The sequence below is a fragment of the Talaromyces amestolkiae genome, assembly GCF_001896365.1.
Source record: "Talaromyces amestolkiae strain CIB chromosome Unknown scaffold4.1, whole genome shotgun sequence".
Classification (NCBI taxonomy): Eukaryota; Fungi; Ascomycota; class Eurotiomycetes; order Eurotiales; family Trichocomaceae; genus Talaromyces; species Talaromyces amestolkiae.
The window spans coordinates 898,324-915,937 of NW_024468040.1; the positions used below are offsets into that span (position 1 = coordinate 898,324).

The following is a 17,614-nucleotide window of genomic DNA, read 5'->3' on the forward strand; positions in this document are numbered from 1 at the left end:
TTAGAGCTAGACAAGCTGAAAATCAATTTGGGCTTGGGGACTTCGCTAGTTGATCAGGGTGTACGTACTACGTTACTATTACACCTTTCGCCGCGGCGATCGACCTTGTGTAGAATCAAGAGTCCGGAGCATCCATACTGTATCAGGTATGGATTTGTTATATGGAGACGGATTAAGCCGCCTTTTGTCTTCAAGAGCTAGCTAGAGCCAAAGCTGCAATGTACTAACCAGCTGTTGTGTGTGCACTTGCGCTTGGACTAGCAGCGTTAGTACGTCGACGGGGAACGACGATAGTAACGCATTGAGTGCTGGAATCGGATTAGGTCCGTTGGTAGTGGTATGTGATTAGTTCGACGCCATTGCCACATGGAAAATCATGCGCTAAGATGATTCAGTGTCGCCTGTGTTTGCTTTGATTGTCGTGGGATGTGGAAATGTTGGATGTTGGATGGGTTACGAGTAATCACACCGGTAACTGTGCTTTGGACAGCATCATCATGCGCAGTTCCGGTAGTCTTGGTCTTGTTTTCCTACGAGCCTACAACTCGCAAGGCTATTTAGCTAATTAGCATGGAACTGATCCTTCGACCGTAGTTATTTAAAATCATCGAAATAGTACGGAGTACACTAAATTGATTTACTTCGGAGCACATACAGTCTCAGTTAGCACGGGTACTCAGCCATGTGGTTGCGAGGGATGTGCAGCCTTGGCGTGGTGATCGCGATCTTCTAGAACGAGACTAATTAATTGACTACGCACTGGTTGTGTAGCACGTATCATGCGTGACTAATGGTACGAAATGTTTGGCTAGTTCGTACACTGCTACTCCGTGCGTACTCCGAACAGTGCGGAAAACCCGGGCTCTCCGACTAATTCTGCATCGTTATTCAGCTGGCTGGAGTGCACAGATCAATGGGTCGGTGGCGTAGTATCGACTCGTAGGAAATGAAATCATTAATTAAGGTTTCAAGAGTACGAAATCTCAGTACGGAGTAGTACTACGGAGTGTTACGGACGTACAGGCAGTTAACTATTGATCCTTCTAGAAAAGAGGGGCCGGAGGGACTAAGCGATTCACCCTGGACCTAGCAATCGTACGGAGTACTCTTTTTCCCTGGATCGATGGTTTTTGACTACGGAAATAAAAAAAGATTCTGTTACACGGCTTGCGGTTTGATTGGCCTGTCAGGGCTTGAGCGTTCACGTGGTTTTTGCGCTTTTACCCGCCAGCATGGATTTTCTCCGATCATTGTTTGAGTGGCTACACGTATACAGAATCGATGTTTCTATCTTCGACAACAACAACAACAACTACGTGCATCTGCGTGATCAAAAGGGCTTTGACTTGGAATCGGCGCGTAACTGCATTATCACGTCCACGTTGGTGGGTGCATGACTCATGGTCAATCTACGACTTGTTGGAATTAATAATAACTGACAAATTCCAACACATTCAGCTGGTAGGTTAGTACGTACCGGATATACGGACTGCAGATATTACTTTGACACGTTAATATGTAACTTGTATTTTTACAGGTCTGAAGGTGTTGCCAACGTTTGTTGCCATCATGTATACATTTAATTTGTAAGAGGCCAAGAAATACGTTACGGTACCAACAATATCATGACGGTCCAGTCGTGATACTGAATCCTATACGAGGCTTCTACTGAGTCGCTCCTTTACGTCGTACAGATTCAACACGACTATGTAGTCAAAATCTAGCTATGTCCTCGGAAAAACTCAGACGCTAAGTGGTTTGCTCGCGTATTTTGCCAGATAAAGCCAGAATTCAAAGTTTAAACCATACCGTACGCAGTATACGGTATTACTTGTTATGATCGAAGTCAAAAAAGTGGGCGACCACATGGCAACTCAACAACAGTATACCCGTAGACTGTAGCTCATCCCGAAAGTTCAGATAGGTTCTTTTGCTTTTTGTGGGTTCAGGCTGGCTATACAGTATACATCAAATCAAGGCTGCTAGCATTAGATTCCTTGAAATTTATGTACTGCATGTGATCCAAGTCAAGTGCTTGATTGATGTCATGACAATTCTCCGAGCACATAAAGAGGGATCAGTCAAAAAAGGATCATGCAATACCTGACAACTGATGCAATACCCAGCCAGATGCATACACAGTTATCACTATCGAATTGCTCCGTGTCAAATTCGGAAAGAAACTAGGGGAATGACCCAGAAAACCGAAGAGCTAAGTGGGTTCAACACGCGTGGCAATTCACTGCCATTCAGGCTAATCATTTTGAAATGGCCGAACTTTGCTAAAATCTTATCCTTGTTGTTTCCGTGAAGCTCGTACAGAGTACTGCTCCCCGGAGGTTTATGTGGAAATGGAAAAGTGTATATCGAGGGAGATAGTTCGGCTTTTTGTTCGGCAAAAGTCTGCCGGATTGCCGTGGGTTCAATAATCGATAGATGATATAATCAGATTGGATTCGAAACCCCTAACTAATATGTATCACTTTTTCAATAGTTCTGCCTTTATATGCCATTAGACGTGAAATTCGGCGCCGATGAGTACGTTAGAAGCTGTACGGTAATACCTCGGCAAATGCAGTCGTTTGTCCATAACCTGTATGCTTTCTCCCTGAAAATGTATTGAAATGTATCACACCCCCACGATGCATGATTCTTGAACCGCCTCTAATCCATGGCTGAAAGAGGTATTTCGTACGGCACTCTAGCTTCAATCAAAGACCCCGTAAATTGGTAACAAATCCCAGACCCTAATGAACAAGAAAAGAGGGGAATAATTGAATGATTTTCTAGCCAATCCCTGTGGAGCAATGTCATGCTCATTTAGTCATTGCTCAGTGCGAATGAATCCCAAAGGACCCGCTGAAATCAGTCTATCAAATATTCATCCTTCGGGCTTCGAGAATAGGTATCAAGAAGTCAAGGACATGTATTACAAGAAGGCATCCGTACTGCACTGGATATGTCTATGTATATACCATGCTTGCTGGTCAGGCCAAAATGTAGTTACTGGATTACCCATCGTGAACTGATGAAGTTCGTTAGTATGTTCTCGTCATCTTCCATACCTGCTTCTCAAAAGCCAAGTGTGATGAGTTGCGCTCAATTCATTTCTATTTACTTTCTCTGGAATCTAATGATACTCTTACTTGTCTGATTTACTAGTATATGAGCTTGATGTCCTGATAGCTTATGCGTAGTCACGATGCTACAGTTGTATCAATGCTAGATAAATTACAGTACACGATGGGCGAAGACAAGAATTGATACAGGTTCTGAGCTGCCTCGAATTGTACAATACTAGGTAAAGACGCACCGGGTTTCAGTGATTTGGAGGATTATGGTTCACTTGAGAAGTGACAGATATCATTCCTTGAAGGCTTTAAGGAGCTTGCATTGGGAGCAAAGCTCGAATATTGAAACACGACAGAGATTTGTTGTCTTTTGATCGAACAATTGGCCTAATTCCAATCCTGTTAGGAAGCCTTGAACCACACCTTGAAATATGAAATCCATCTCTATTGCCGCAAAGCCCTAGAGACCACCATGATATGGCCGTATATGGCTGTCGGTCAGCTAGTTATGGATTTGCAATAGTCTGAACAGTCAATCCTTGACAAGAAAACCAGGTGTCTCCTAGACAATATAGATTGTGCTACCAACTGTCAGACGGTTCCAGAAGGCTTTCAAATTGTGTTGCACCGAAAAACCTGGACCGTGGATGTTTGTATAAGGGTACACTATCATCGTACAGCATTTGGCATCGACCAAATCTACGAGTTGACCTTTTCTGATGGTCCAAACATAAAATACATTGCATGGAATCAGCTGAGCTTTTAGAAATCAACACGCAGATGCTAAAGCATGTACAGTCCATTATACTCCCATCCGCCGCATGAGATTAGTCTTTCTCTCGGATGAAACATCAGTCCACCCAGAAGTCCAGAGTTGAGGATTCAATCAAATCCATGAGAATGCATTATCAAGATCATATTGATTTTTTGCCCGATCTTCAACTTGTTCCCCGATGACAGCTATTTTCGACGATCTACATTACACACAAATTTTCAGGGTTCTCGAGTGCAGCCACTTGGTACTACGAGAATGACATCTTTGCTACCTTCCCTACAAACCTATGACTTCCGAGGCTTTTGATACTTGTTGGCAATCATGGGAGAAAGGTCTATATTACTCTTTCGAATACACTTTCATCGTCAGTCTTATGAATCACTTGTTTAGCGTATCACCGGCTCTCTCCTCGACGCCGAAGGTTTCTATGTACCAGTTTAGTGACCATCTTCGGCTACCTGATGACTGGCCTTGCTACTGATATTGTCAGGTTATGCCAGCATATGGGGTCTACGTAAACATCTATAGCGGCAGTCTGCCCTCAGCAGTAGTCATACAACATTATACTCGAAGAAGAAAGGCATGGAAGAAGGGATTGAAGCAGTAGCGGCGTAGTTTCTACCTGCTATATTCTGCAATTAAGCGACTCATAATAAAAAGTGACTGTATTTCACAATTGTTACAGTCGGACCTCGTTTTCTGTTGACCAAAATATTGAATTTGACAAAATTATTTATATTTTTACTTGCTCTCAATGCCGTATTTTATGTCGACCTCAGAATATGCATAAAAGGAAGCCCTAACACCTTCAAGTGCCAAATGTGATAGCAAGAAATCAATCATTAAAACAAATAGAAAGTAGAGAAAAACTTAAAACTACAAAAATAATAAACTGACTTCAAATCACGCTTTTGTCATCAGTCCTAAGCCCCTGTAAAATTTGCGGCTCACAATGATGAATACACCTGAAGCTGCGACTAGGACGCCGGAGAATATCCAGAGAGAATTGTATCCGTGATCATCGAGGACAACACCACCGACGGGAGTACCTAAGCAGGAAGTTAGTACTATCTTGAATTTGACTGACAAGGAGAGGGACATACCGATCAACATGCCGAACGAGATAACTCCGAACATTTGACCCAGTCTTGTTCCGATTTTGGCTCGATTGTGGGCTGAAAGATGCACCACAATTGCATTGGGTGATGAGACAAAGGTTCCAGAAAAGAAGCCATAAAATGCCATGAGAACGACCAGACCAGCGGCGTTTTTGACAGCAATGATGCAGAGGCAGAGCATTGCCGAGATGATGGCACAAGGGATCATGACATTCATAGGGCCGACTAAGTTGGTGTTAGAGATCAGGTTTCGAACAATTCAAAAAATGCACTTACTTTTATCGGATAATATGCCCGGAATAATTCGACCAAAAGCACTGGTAGCGTTCATGATGGCAAGTATATAGAAGCCGAGATTCCCGTTGGTGATGTGTTTCTCAATTGCAAATGTCTGGACATAGAAGAAAGGCTGATACAGTCCCATGAAACCGACAAATGCGCTGAAAACGAAGATGACGTATGCCGGTTCTTTGAAAGCCGCAAAATCTAGAATGGCACGTTTCTTTTCTGGTAGAATTCGGACTTTGTAGACGGCGATGGCAATGAGTTGTGTTGCAAGGATGAGAAAGCCAATCACTCGAGTGGCCCAGGGGAAACCGATGCTGGGTTGGAGTTTGTGAAAGACAACCGGGTAGATGATGCCACCTGTCGATTGTCAATAAAAAGCCGTCTGGTGACATTTTGAAGAGGCTTACCAAAACTACTACCGGCGGCCGTGAATCCCACGGCTGTTGCAATCTTGGTACTGAAATACTGGGCGAGAATAGCAGTGCTAGGCACGCACAGTAATCCGCATCCGATTCCGACACAGAATCCCTGAGCGAGCAGAMCCTGCCAATACTCTTTGCAAAGACTCAACATCATCTGACCAAACACAAGGAAGAAGGAGCCACTGATAGTCAAATGACGAGCGTATCCTGCATCATAGAGAGGCCCTGTCAGGGCGCCAACAAATAATAACAGAAATGCTTGAATGGATCCTATCCATGATATGGCGGATGAAGATGAAGTGGAGAGTAGATCGACACTGTAATATGTCTCATAGGAACCGAAGGTATTGACAATGCCCCTTGAAAATGAATTAGTCGGGGGGTTTTTTTTTGGTTAGATACATGATATAACTCACCATGAGTTGAAAAATAGGAAATGAGCCGCAAGAACCTGTAACCAGGCCTGTGCTCCTCCATTCGGTACTGATGATACACTGTGCACTGATTCCTTTGGTTTTTCGGGCTCGATCTTATTGTTATTTTCTTCGTCTGTGGTCTGTAGCACGCCATCCGAAGCTGTGCTTTCTGCTGGCTTTTCATCGAATGCTGTTGCGTCGTTGTGACTCATTGTGCTTGTTGTCGAGGAATTTGCACCGATATCTTGGGTTGACTGCTCAGCGCGGCTTTCTTCTGTGTAAGTCTCAATGGTCGATGTTGTTTGAGATAAATTAGTGTGAACCATAATGGAAATGCGAGGTGATGTCGTCCATGAAATAAACCGAGGTCTGCAGGAAAATTCTCCTTCGAAGCTTGCGCTTTTGACAACGGTGGTGATGTCCAATTAAGCGTGTGACATCTACTGAAGAATCAAGCCATCCATGCAATGCTTACTTATTATCTTAGGCGACCGTGATTATAAAGGAAGAAATCGAATGATCACCGAGGGAAAAAGAAAAGTCGATCAAAGATCACGCTAGATGGAGTCATCGAAGTCTTAGCCAATATTAATGAACAATCCATGTCAATAAAATTGAATAAAAAGGAATAACCGCTCACAAATGCTGGGGTCGCAATACATCTACTTCCTGAAGCAGCAAAAGGGAGTCTCAGTTGTCCGGTGCGCGCCCTAAATTAGGGCTTGCCTAAGTAGCCGAAAACAGCAAAGGCCCTCACTACCCAGCAAATGAATTAGTTTAGGGAGTGCTTGTAGTATTTATAAGCAAATAATCTGCTCAGCTACTCCGCAGCAATTGAGAGGTTTGATGTACCTTATGAACGAGAATCCAATCGGTTTCAATGATCGAATTAATTTAGCAGTGATCTGAGGATCAACTACTAGCGGGCTGCAAAGTCATCTCAGTGTGTAGCCTTCGCTTCTTTGGCCGAGGCATTACGTATTTTTCGATATATGGTCCATTTCTCTAGTGGAGACAAATTTATTTCGTGGTACACAGACTCGATGAGAGAGCTTCGTTGGTGCAGTATATACGGGATCGGGGTGGGCAAACATGTTGAGCCCTGCCCGAAGTGAGATCCCCCAAATATCAGTGCTCCTTATAGTTACTGAATAGCCTGATGTAGCATTGAACAACATGACAACAAATGAATCTCGTATTCTACACGCCCTACTATGCAATATTTGACTTGGTTTGCACCAGCATCCGCGCCTTTCTCTAACTCCCGACTTTCCCGTGTGGCAACTTAACAACCCTCGTTGACGCCGCACGAAAATCGTTCAAATTTTGTCAAATCTTAAACACACAGTATGCAATGTAATGGAACTAATCAGTATTCGTACTCTGACCACTCCTCTTCCTCAGGTTCCCACAGGAGTTCGCTCTCGTCGTCTGGAGAACGGACTGTCTCGGCCCTCTTGATCATTTCTTCAATACCAGTGACGTGCTTCAACTTGGGCAACTTTTCATCCTTATCAATCATGAACTGGTCGATGATTTTGTCAAAGTCCGCCCGAACGCCCTTTTCATACCCTATGATGACGAGTGATTCAAGGGTGTCCGGCAACGATTCCGCAAGCACAAGCCCGTCAAATGATGTATTATAAGGGTCCCCTGCTTCCATACCTTGAGTGCCTAGCGCTAAGAACAAGAGAATTCCAATTCCGATATTAAGCTTAGACAAAGCCGAAAGGTCTCGTAGAGAACCGGTTCGCTCCCAAAGTCCCTGTGGATCATTGTGAGCCGGTTCTTGTTCATTCTCTTCGCGTTCAACCGCTCGATGATCACCGTATTCTTCCATCTCAGCAAAGTAACAGTCATTGTCCGCATCGACATGCAGAATTTCTACAGTTATCTTGTGGCCCAGGAGCGCTTTGAGGAAAGTCCGAGGATTGAAAGCCGCAAATGAGCCATCAAGGCTGCTACGACCACCGATGGTATAGTGAAATTCTCTCAGAACTTTACATGAATTGATTAGAGGCGAGAGAAACCATGTTTGCAAGTTGGAATGGTCGATCCGGATTCGACTAATATTCGACGAGGCGGGTTCGAGGTCATGGAGCCCATTCTCATCCTCAATCACAGTGTCAACTCCAATACGCTCCATGGATGGAAGTTGATCGAATAATGAAATCATACCAAATAAATCGAAACCTGTGTAGAATCGCTCATCCTCCCAGGTGCTATCTTGGTGCGGGAGAATCTCTACGGAGCGTAGATTTTGTAGGTAGAGTTTATCTTCCGGCTGAGCGTTGGTTTCTATTAGTAATTTTTCAAGTGGAAATCGCAGGATCTCCTCTGTCATCCCCATCCTCGCACGAGTTTCCGCATCATGATATCCAGTGAAATTAAACATAGGTTGGCTTGCCGCCATGGATTCCAAGTTAGGAGACACAGAAACCAGCAGCGCCGTGAGTGCCTGGGCGACCCAAGAAGGTCGCAATTCGTCCTGTCTGGTTCTAAAGTGCTGTCAGACATGCGTTCATCCTGTAGCAATAGTCATATAATGAGATGAGAACAATTAGGCGGTATGAACTAACCCATAATAAGCCCCTTGAAAATTGTTCGGCTGTAAGACCATGTTAATAATCTTCTCCCCATATTCGCCTGTGAAGCCGGCATCTTTGACGGTTTGCCGCAATCTCGTATGGTCTTCATCGCTGAGTTCCTTCAGGTCGTCGTTCTTGATTTCATAGTCAGCGTATCCGCTGGGTGGCCGGTCAAATTCAATATGGTGAACATAGTCGCCAAGCTGAGGTAGACGCAAGATAGACAGTAAGATAGCAAAAGCCTTGTCAAAATCGCTACTTTCCTTGATTCGAATGCGACGATACTTTCGTCGCATCTGTAATTCGTTTTTGGTCAGATTGTGGATGGAGCGACTGGTCCGCGAGAAAGCCAAGAAGTCTCGGTTCGGTCGGACCATACCGATGATGAGAAGTAGAACTTCTATTGGCAGTTGCTCGAGCTTGGCCATTGCGATGATCGAAGCATACAATATTCAAGATCTTCTTATTTAACTCGGCTTCAAAATTACCAGATGGGAAAGCTATGTGCTAGGTGTCAAGAGAGAAATCAAGCCGCGATGCTTAGTTGAAACTTTAAACAGTGGCACTTGTATCCTATACAAATGTTTTGATACTAGTCTTTTCAGCTTGCCCCGACAAGAGTGCGTCTTTGCTGTTTGGAACACTTCAATAAGTCAGATGAATTCATCTGTGGTATAGCTTAAACAAACAAATGTAATCAATAGCCTCCTAGAGCTTCTGACATCTGCTCAAAATCGCATAGTCATAATTTCTGTGGTATAAGCTTATCCGCAATAAGTGTAACGATCAATAGTGACAAAATCCACTTAGGAGAAACTGCCTTCAGCTAAAAACAAAGGCGCTAGCCCACAAGTTGAAGACTGAACAGTGCGGAGGAGTCTAGTTGACTCAATTTCTCGGCGAAACAGTCACCTGAAGGCCCTCTAGTTTCACAAATGACCTATGGAAATGAGCTTCGATTTGGATAGACGCACTAGGGAAAACTTGGCTTACATGGCGATCTCTTGCAAGCTCGCGTCCGGATTGACAAGCTCGATTTCAAAGTCATGAAATAGGGATGGCGCCATCTATGATCAGGGTCAGATACTCTTTGGTTCAATGAAAATGAAAATAAATTCGTTATGAATACCTTTGATAGCTCTAGCCATGCAATATCTAGGTCTCTGATCAGCAACTAGACACTGGTATGCTTACCCTTGATAGTGTAACTTACTCTTGCCAATACAAAATCGTGATCCTGCTCCAAAGCTGAAAAATGCACGCTCTAAAAATCATTAGAATTCCATTGACGTAATTTTGTTGTCAGAAAGCATTTAATAAGAGACTTACTCATCTGGCTTACACGTTCCGGTTCCTCCAACCACCTGTCCGGCCTGAATTTATCGGCATCGTCACCGAAAGTCTCCTTGTGTTGGTGGACGACCCACGCATTCGCTCCAACGACAGTCTAGACAGTATGACTCGTCAGTTATCTAAGAGACCGATCATATAGTGAAGGGTAACCTACACCACCAGGGATATATGTTCCATCTATCTCGATACCTTGTGGCGGCGCAACTCGGCCTAGATTCATTCCAACAGCAGGATGGCAACGAATAGCCTCTTGCAGGCATGCCTGTAGATACGGCATGTTATTGCCAACATCAATCGGAAAGATTTCACCATGCTTAATATTATTGGCTTTTGCCGCCTCGTCAATCTCCGACACTAGTCTCGCTTTATATTGCGGGTTTTTGATGATATGGTAGATAAAGGCCGATACGGATATGGACGTGGAATCGCTTCCGGCAAAGACGTTGCTTGCAACCATTGACGTGATACAAATATCATCAAATTCCGGCTTTTCTTTTTGAACTTCGAACAATTGATCCAGAACATCTTGGTGGTCGCTACCTCTTTCCTTGCGCTCTTTGATGGCTTTTGCGGCGAAGGTCAACAACCCGTTTTGACGTCCGAGAACTCCAAGGCGATTTCCAATAATAGGGGCAAACCGCACGTTGGCCCAGTATACCCAAGGTACGTAGCCTACCCAAGCTGCCGAGCGTAATGAGTTATCGATCAGAGTAAAAGCGCCGTGAATATCTTCGCCGGCTTCTAGAAAGCCGAACGTTTTGGAAAACGTTACTTCTCCGATAACATCTAATATTCCTTTTATTAGTAGATTGAAACCAAAACTGAAAATGAGCTCTAGATAAAACTCACCAAAGGCGTAGAGTTGAGCCCATTTGGTCATGTTCATCTCTTTCCCGGACATGTCTTTCAGCTTTTGAAGAAACAACGTTGTTGCGTTATCCACATAGGGTTCCAACTTCTTCATATTGGACAGTGAGTATATTTGACTGACCAATCTCCGTTGTGCTCGATGAATGGCTTCACTGCGCTCGCCGAAAAGATCCCATTTGCGACGCCCCTGCCACACGCTATACCAGTCACTTTTGTAGAAGTCGCTGCCGGCACCTATGATATCAAAGTATATGCATTAGATTTTGCTGTTTGAGTATCAAGTACAAGCAGCTAGGATTCCACTAACCATACACAACTTTGAGATACTCTGGATTCGAGAAGCTCACTTCATTGGGAGCTGTTCGGACCAACCCTCCGTACTTTTCATGCATCTTGATCATTTTTCGATGCATAGTTCCATGTCGAGCCCAGTATACCAACCATGCGGGACCCCATCGTGCCCAGAATGGGCCAGGAATAGACCTGAGGGGGTCATTCAAATATGTCACCCAGGAGACTAGAACTATAACTGCAAGTCCACCTATGAGAGTATAGGGAAGATTATCTTGTCGCAAAAGATTCGAGACACCATCGATCAAGCTTGTGGCAGCCATGATGAGCAAAATTGAGCGATACAAATCTGGCTGCTCTTCACAAATTACTCAATTAGCTGGGTTGGAAAACAAAGGCCTGGGCATTTGGGCTCGCTAACTAGCTCTTTATAAGAGATTCTCCTCAATCCATGCGTCATGCAAGTGCGGAGGATCCTAAATTCTCAAAATGGAGAATCCTACATGGGGAGGAACATATGGTGCCGGGTGGTTGAAACCAATCGTTGAGCAGAAATCCTCGGCTCCGTTTATGTCTCGAGTATATCTAGCATGGACGAAACCATAACCCCGGTAGTCTACCTACTACCTAACAGGGCAACTATACTCGGAATGTAACTCACAGGCACTATCCGCCACTTACGAGCACTAAACGAGCTTAAGGGCTTAGAGGGATCCACGATGGGAGAGATTATGCATGAGGGGGTCTTGGAGCAATTGCAAGGTCTTGGTGACGTTTGTTGCAAAGATCAGATTCCATTAAACCCTCATTCATCTGTTCAAAATGCCTAGCTGTATCTCATACAATAGCCAGGGTAAGCCTGTCAAGTTGCTACACAAACAGAATGGCTGTTCCTGGTCCACAATCATGATGAAATCAAACTCGGAGTTAAGTAGAACTAGCAGTCTTGAAGACTACTTAGTAGTTTAGTCTTATCAATATAGGTTTATCTGTCCGCTCTAGTTTGATAATTTTAGCTATGTACTATCTAGCAGGAAATCTCCGTGAAGATAAATAAGGGCTTAATAACTAAGTGTGTTATATATGACAGCTTTTGCTACTTATTAAGCGGGGTACTGGGTCTTACGTCGTATCTCATGCAGAAAAACGTACTTAGACATAAGGCTACATACGTAGGCATAGACGATGAAAGGCGGCAAGTTCGCAATGCGCGAGTATTTGATACTAGCCAGTGCTTACCTGCGCACTGCACTAGAGATTATCATCACAAGTCTACTGCAAGAACGGAGTTTCTGCGCTTGGAGGCGGAATCAACATACAGCCTGACTAATGCACCTAAGTAGGGATAATGGATGATCTTAAGCAAAATATACATCATCACGAGATGTGCTGTTTATAAATTATGTCCATATTCATCTGGGCTCTTACTTGAGCGCTATTAAAGAGGAGTGCCATTCGCTTCCTTCGTAGTAGATTATCAAAAAGTGAGATGCCATTAGACAAGCAGGCAGCAGATTTTGTGGAACTAGTGGCAATATGCTACACAAGGGCGCCCGTTACTCTGACTTAAAAGGCTTTTGAAGTCCGTCTGTGGGGATCTACCGTCGATCGACTACGACCCTTTAGCACAGAATTGAAGAGCTTGGTCTATATCAAGGTATGCTTACTATTGCTTAGTATTGCTTACGTTTCTACGAACATAATCTCATTTATCTAAGTGGCTACGGTGCCAAAATTGTATGATTAGTCAGTGATTTTTGAAGCTTGTCATTTGCTTGAGCCATCGCCCGTTACATCGAAGTATGTGCGCCCTACACTGGACTGCGGATGAGCTAGATACCCATGTTTGTTTTAGGTAAAGATTTTATGCATTGCGCAATTGAGGCTTTTTTTCAATGTACATATCTAGGATGATTCGTCACCCCAGTAGAGTTTGATCTAGATTTGGGCGTGTTTTGATCCTGATCCTTGCGGAGTTAAGTTTGAAGATCTGCACCAATTTATAGCACTTTGTACCGGTAGCAGGTGTTCGTGATCTGAGAAGTCGATACTGTAGGAAGACGAGATATTGAATATGTAGAAGGCTTTGTATTTATGTCTCATCATAAGCCTTGGCTGGACTACATAAGTTGAGTGGGCATCAAGCCCTAACTTTTAGCTTGCACCAATTTCTCGGACGTATGACAAGTATCGTTCACAAAACACCAATACTCTAGAGGAAGAGACAGGCTGTCAACTGATGGCACTCAGAGTGTTCTCTTCAGATTGGATATTGTCACTATAAGTTGTATGATGGCAAGAATGTGCCTCAGACTTGATGTACAATGATAGGGCTAGTGGTTTAGCCCCAACAACTTTAACAGCCAACAACCTTAATACTAACTGGGCAGGTATATGCGAAACGATCAAACAAGCGTCAACCAGAGAATAGGATGTCCTTCATTGAAATGAGATGATAATTGCTTCCCGATTTATGGTAACAAAGTCGACAATTCCTCTACATGGACTTTTTATCTCATTTTGATCTTTAGATTGACAAAAAGCTCATCGGGATCAGCGTTGAACCTCTCCCAAACCCTAAGTTCATATTTCGGATAAAACAGCTCAAAATCAAACGTTTTCACGAGTGCAGTGATGACGAGAAGCATCTCGAAATACGAAATGCTTCTTCCAATACAGGCTCGTGGACCGACATCATACAGGAGGAAGGCTTGGGTCATAAGAGCCTTGTCGCCATCAATCCATCTTGCACAATTATCATCCACGGATGAGTGTCTAATGGCTACAGTGATCCTCATGCGCACCTCGGGACAATTTGCAGAAGTCAACCAGGATTTCCAGCATCACTTCAAGGGCGCTTTTTCTATTTTCCCGTCCAAGGAATCTCGCTGGTCACTGTTCCAAATTGATCTAGAAGGTGTCTCGTCCCGGGTCTTTGTACGCGAGAATATTCACATGTGCTTCTTGATGGACGCACGATGCTAATTTGATCTTAATCTGATCGACGAGCTGGATCCGTTGTCGCCGGCGTCGGATGAAGTATGGACGAATCGCATGTCCTTTTTTTTTTTTAGCGAGGACTTGTGACACCTTACCCTCTTCTTCTTACGCAAACACAGTGCGATTTGAATCATTGAGAAGTATTCGGCAGTCGCTCGATGCTTGGCAACTAGCGTTGCCTGTTTCTTTCAGGCCGCGGCATCACCGTGATGATGAATACGACCTTTTCACGGGGAATGCCGAAAGACGACATGTTATTGAATGGCTTCAGAACCTGATGGAAGAGACTCCCCTTTTCAACTAACTTCGTCATAGAAAGCACCGCCCAAACTGGCAATTCTCCACCATCACGGCCTGCCTATACACACTGCCTTCGGAGGCGGCTCAACATCCGCTACCTCCTTAACCACCATAGCCTGCTGCTCAGTTAGCCCCGCAAGCTGATACAGCGTCAGTAAGGGCTCAGATTTCCACGTCAACCCCGTCGATTGATGGGACGTAGGACATTAGTTCTGCGTCTCCGGTTACTTTAGAAGAATAGCCTGGTAGGTTTTCGTGGGCGAGGTAGAGGGACCAGTGCATGGGTTGTTCGTCGTTTTGTTTTTCGTAAATGAGGGATAATTAGAAAGAATTATCTGTGTCTAGGGGTTGTTGTCGTTTTCAGGGATGTATTCGGTCCAGTGTTGTCTGCCTGTCCTGCGTCGGAAGGGGGCGGCCGTTGACCTCGCAGATTTCGCGGAGGCCTTGCGTTGTGAATGGTTTTGTTGCAGTCGGAAGATCGCTCATTTCAAGTTTCATGGGTACATTCGAGTAGGTTCTTCTTCTTAGGCAGGTAAATTTGGGGTGTGTGAAAAGTGAACTGAAGGAAGGTAAACGATGACTCAACGTTGGGTAAGACCCATCTCAAGAGAGCCTCTGGTACAAAGAAAACTGGAATAATCATTAAATTGTCCGATATTAACTCTTAGAATATACTCATTCAGCTCAACAACGTCTGTGATGCAAAGTGTAATATAATGATGGCTTCTATGTAGTCTTATATACCGTTCTTGTGTATGTGCATCTATAGACCAATCCCACCAAATCTTTTGTTATGGTCATAAGTCGTAGTCTGTATGTTCATGAAAGTATAGACAATTTTGTCTATAGACAGCATTTTATATGTTCAAAAAATTCATCATTTGCCAAGTCGCCCCCTATGCATCCAAGTTGAGTCGCTCCAGTAGTCGATCCAGCTTATCTAGCAGAATTCTATAATTCATCGCATCTTGATCGAATTCGTCTTCAACGATAGCGCCATCCAACGTCCTGATAATCGCAACGTGATCTGCAGTCGGATTCAAGGCAGCCGGAACAACTTCATCCGGTTTAATTTGTTCGGTAGAGATATTCAGTTTGGCCATATCCTCTGTGACGGCGGCTTGATCGCCGTTTTGTTGTGCCTCAGGAGGGAACCAATTTTGTGGTTCGTTCTCCTCAATCATTTCCTCCAGACCGACGTCGTCGAATCGAAGTCGGAAGCGCTCGCTGAGATAGAAACGGATGTCGTCGAGTAATTCAATGGAATCCGTTTCCTGACGCTTTTGAATTCGTCCAGCGGATTCCTTGATCAGTTCTGCGAAATCTTCAGTATCGACATGCTCCTCCAATCGATAAGCGAGATATCGCGCGCCAAACTCCTCAAGTCGTTGTACCCGAGTAATCCAGCCGGCTCGAATGATTTCGTAGATATCGATCTCATCTTCCTCGGCTTTTTCGTCAGGCCTTTGTCCGTTTTGTCGCGCCGGTCGAGTCTTGGAGGCTTGTGCTTGTGACATGTTGGCGCTACCTAGACTGCTAATAAGCACGGCAGCTTTGGTTTTGAGTTTTTCAATAAACAACAGATCGGCTGCAAAGAGCACGTCTACCGCAATATCTAGCGGAAAATCTGCTTTTTCGGTGTAGAAGAATCTCAAGACTATCTCAAGCACTTCTGGTGAGCAGTCGACGCTTATTATATTGAGATGCTCTGTAACCTGAGCTTCTTTAAATGTCGATGAGAACATAGCGCTGAAGAATTCCGATCTCAGCAACATCGCTCGGTGGGCAGGATATAATACAGATCTCTGCTTGGGTGCCACATGGTTCTTTTGGTTTATCGAGCTTCCGCCTCCAGGGCCCACGGGGATAGAGCTGCGGCTCTCTTCATTTGTCTCTATAGTCGGATCGCCCTCTCCAGGAAGCTCGTCGGCTCGAAGAAGGACGTCGGCAAATATTCCATTGCTGCGATCCCATTTTACGTCTTTTGCTTTTGCTGTTTCAACAACGACCTTATGGCCAATAATGTTGTTCTCAAACCAAGATTCGAATTGATCTCTTCCTCGGGCTAGCTCGTCTGTTCGTCTCTGGCGAGCTAATCGCCTGTCGCCGCTTTCTAGAACAATGTCCAATAGATTTGGAATCTCGAGATGTCTTCCGATTCGATCAACGCCAGCCACAACCTCGGACTCTGTGAAACCGGTCCCCGGGCCGGCGCGCAACTCTCTCGGAGAGTCGCCGAGATAGATGTATCTTATTGCGGCAGCAAAAGCTGCTGGTGGGAGTGTGTTGGGAAGCTTCCAGGATGTCGAATCAGGAGCAGCTGCAAGCTTCTTCTGGAAGTACGGCGAGCGCGCCGAAAGAATGAACTTGTGGAGGAACAAGGATTCGTCTCCGTCGGTAACGACGATATCCCACGTTACCGGATGATCTCTAGTCAGGAGGGATGATACGTGTGCGGCGAAAGGCTGAAGAGGGTCGGTGGATTTCGAGTAGTCATACTTGAGGAGTAGGTTTCTTATACGGTCGTTTAGGGCGTTGTAAAGACATCTTTATTATGATTGAAATCAGCATTGGCTCACGAGTGATATATCCGAGTGCTAGATTGACAATACCGTTCACCTTGAAATGTGTCTCGTTCACACAATGCGCCGGATTCTAAAAGAAGTTGCACGACTTCGAAATGCCCACAGAGACTTGCCTGTAGTTTTGTGTCAGCAACCCCCGGAGGGATCTTCAAAAACAGCGCAACCTACCAGAATGAGAGGTGTATAATCATAGCTATCCCGCGCATTGATATTGACACCCTCTGAGATCTTCTCTTGACAGACCTTCAAGTCGCCTTTCCGACAAGCCTCACAGAGCTGTCGGAAGCCTTCGCTGAAATCCAACGGGTTCTCATCCTTGAGGGCGCCTTCGTGAATCAGCCTCTTCTCATTGTGCAGACGGATTTCGAGTTGATCTTTCCGAAGAATATCTAAATCTGTCATGTCGATTGAGAGATGGGTGAACTCGAGCGAACAAACTGAAGGATAAGTCCAGAAGGTGGCGCGGGGAATACGACAATTTGAACAATGTATTGAGTCGGTTGACGTCTTTGTATGGCTGCCAATGACCCCACTACA

The 17,614-nt window shown here is 44.6% G+C and overlaps 4 protein-coding genes across 4 annotated transcripts; all 4 read right to left on the reverse strand.

Moving 5' to 3' along the window:
• Positions 1 to 4,749: 4,749 nt before the first annotated feature.
• On the reverse strand, positions 4,750 to 6,302 carry BHQ10_002884 (uncharacterized protein; the record flags this gene model as incomplete). Its single annotated transcript, XM_040875078.1, has 5 exons — positions 4,750 to 4,895; positions 4,950 to 5,189; positions 5,241 to 5,609; positions 5,660 to 6,033; positions 6,091 to 6,302. 5 exons carry the CDS (start codon positions 6,300 to 6,302, stop codon positions 4,750 to 4,752), a joined length of 1,341 nt encoding a protein of 446 aa, XP_040731388.1.
• Positions 6,303 to 7,459: 1,157 nt separating this feature from the next.
• On the reverse strand, positions 7,460 to 9,106 carry BHQ10_002885 (uncharacterized protein; the record flags this gene model as incomplete). The annotated part of the gene is made up of 2 exons (XM_040875079.1): positions 7,460 to 8,588; positions 8,670 to 9,106. 2 exons carry the CDS (start codon positions 9,104 to 9,106, stop codon positions 7,460 to 7,462), a joined length of 1,566 nt encoding a protein of 521 aa, XP_040731389.1.
• A 561-nt stretch (positions 9,107 to 9,667) lies between these two features.
• BHQ10_002886 (uncharacterized protein) lies at positions 9,668 to 11,515 on the reverse strand (the record flags this gene model as incomplete). Its single annotated transcript, XM_040875080.1, has 7 exons — positions 9,668 to 9,745; positions 9,808 to 9,833; positions 9,892 to 9,942; positions 10,008 to 10,125; positions 10,186 to 10,817; positions 10,881 to 11,135; positions 11,209 to 11,515. 7 exons carry the CDS (start codon positions 11,513 to 11,515, stop codon positions 9,668 to 9,670), a joined length of 1,467 nt encoding a protein of 488 aa, XP_040731390.1.
• Positions 11,516 to 15,388: 3,873 nt separating this feature from the next.
• Positions 15,389 to 17,479, reverse strand: BHQ10_002887 (uncharacterized protein; the record flags this gene model as incomplete). Its single annotated transcript, XM_040875081.1, has 3 exons — positions 15,389 to 17,039; positions 17,105 to 17,190; positions 17,246 to 17,479. The coding sequence occupies 3 exons, from the start codon at positions 17,477 to 17,479 to the stop codon at positions 15,389 to 15,391; spliced, it is 1,971 nt and encodes a 656-aa protein (XP_040731391.1).
• Between the last annotated feature and the right edge of the window lie 135 nt (positions 17,480 to 17,614).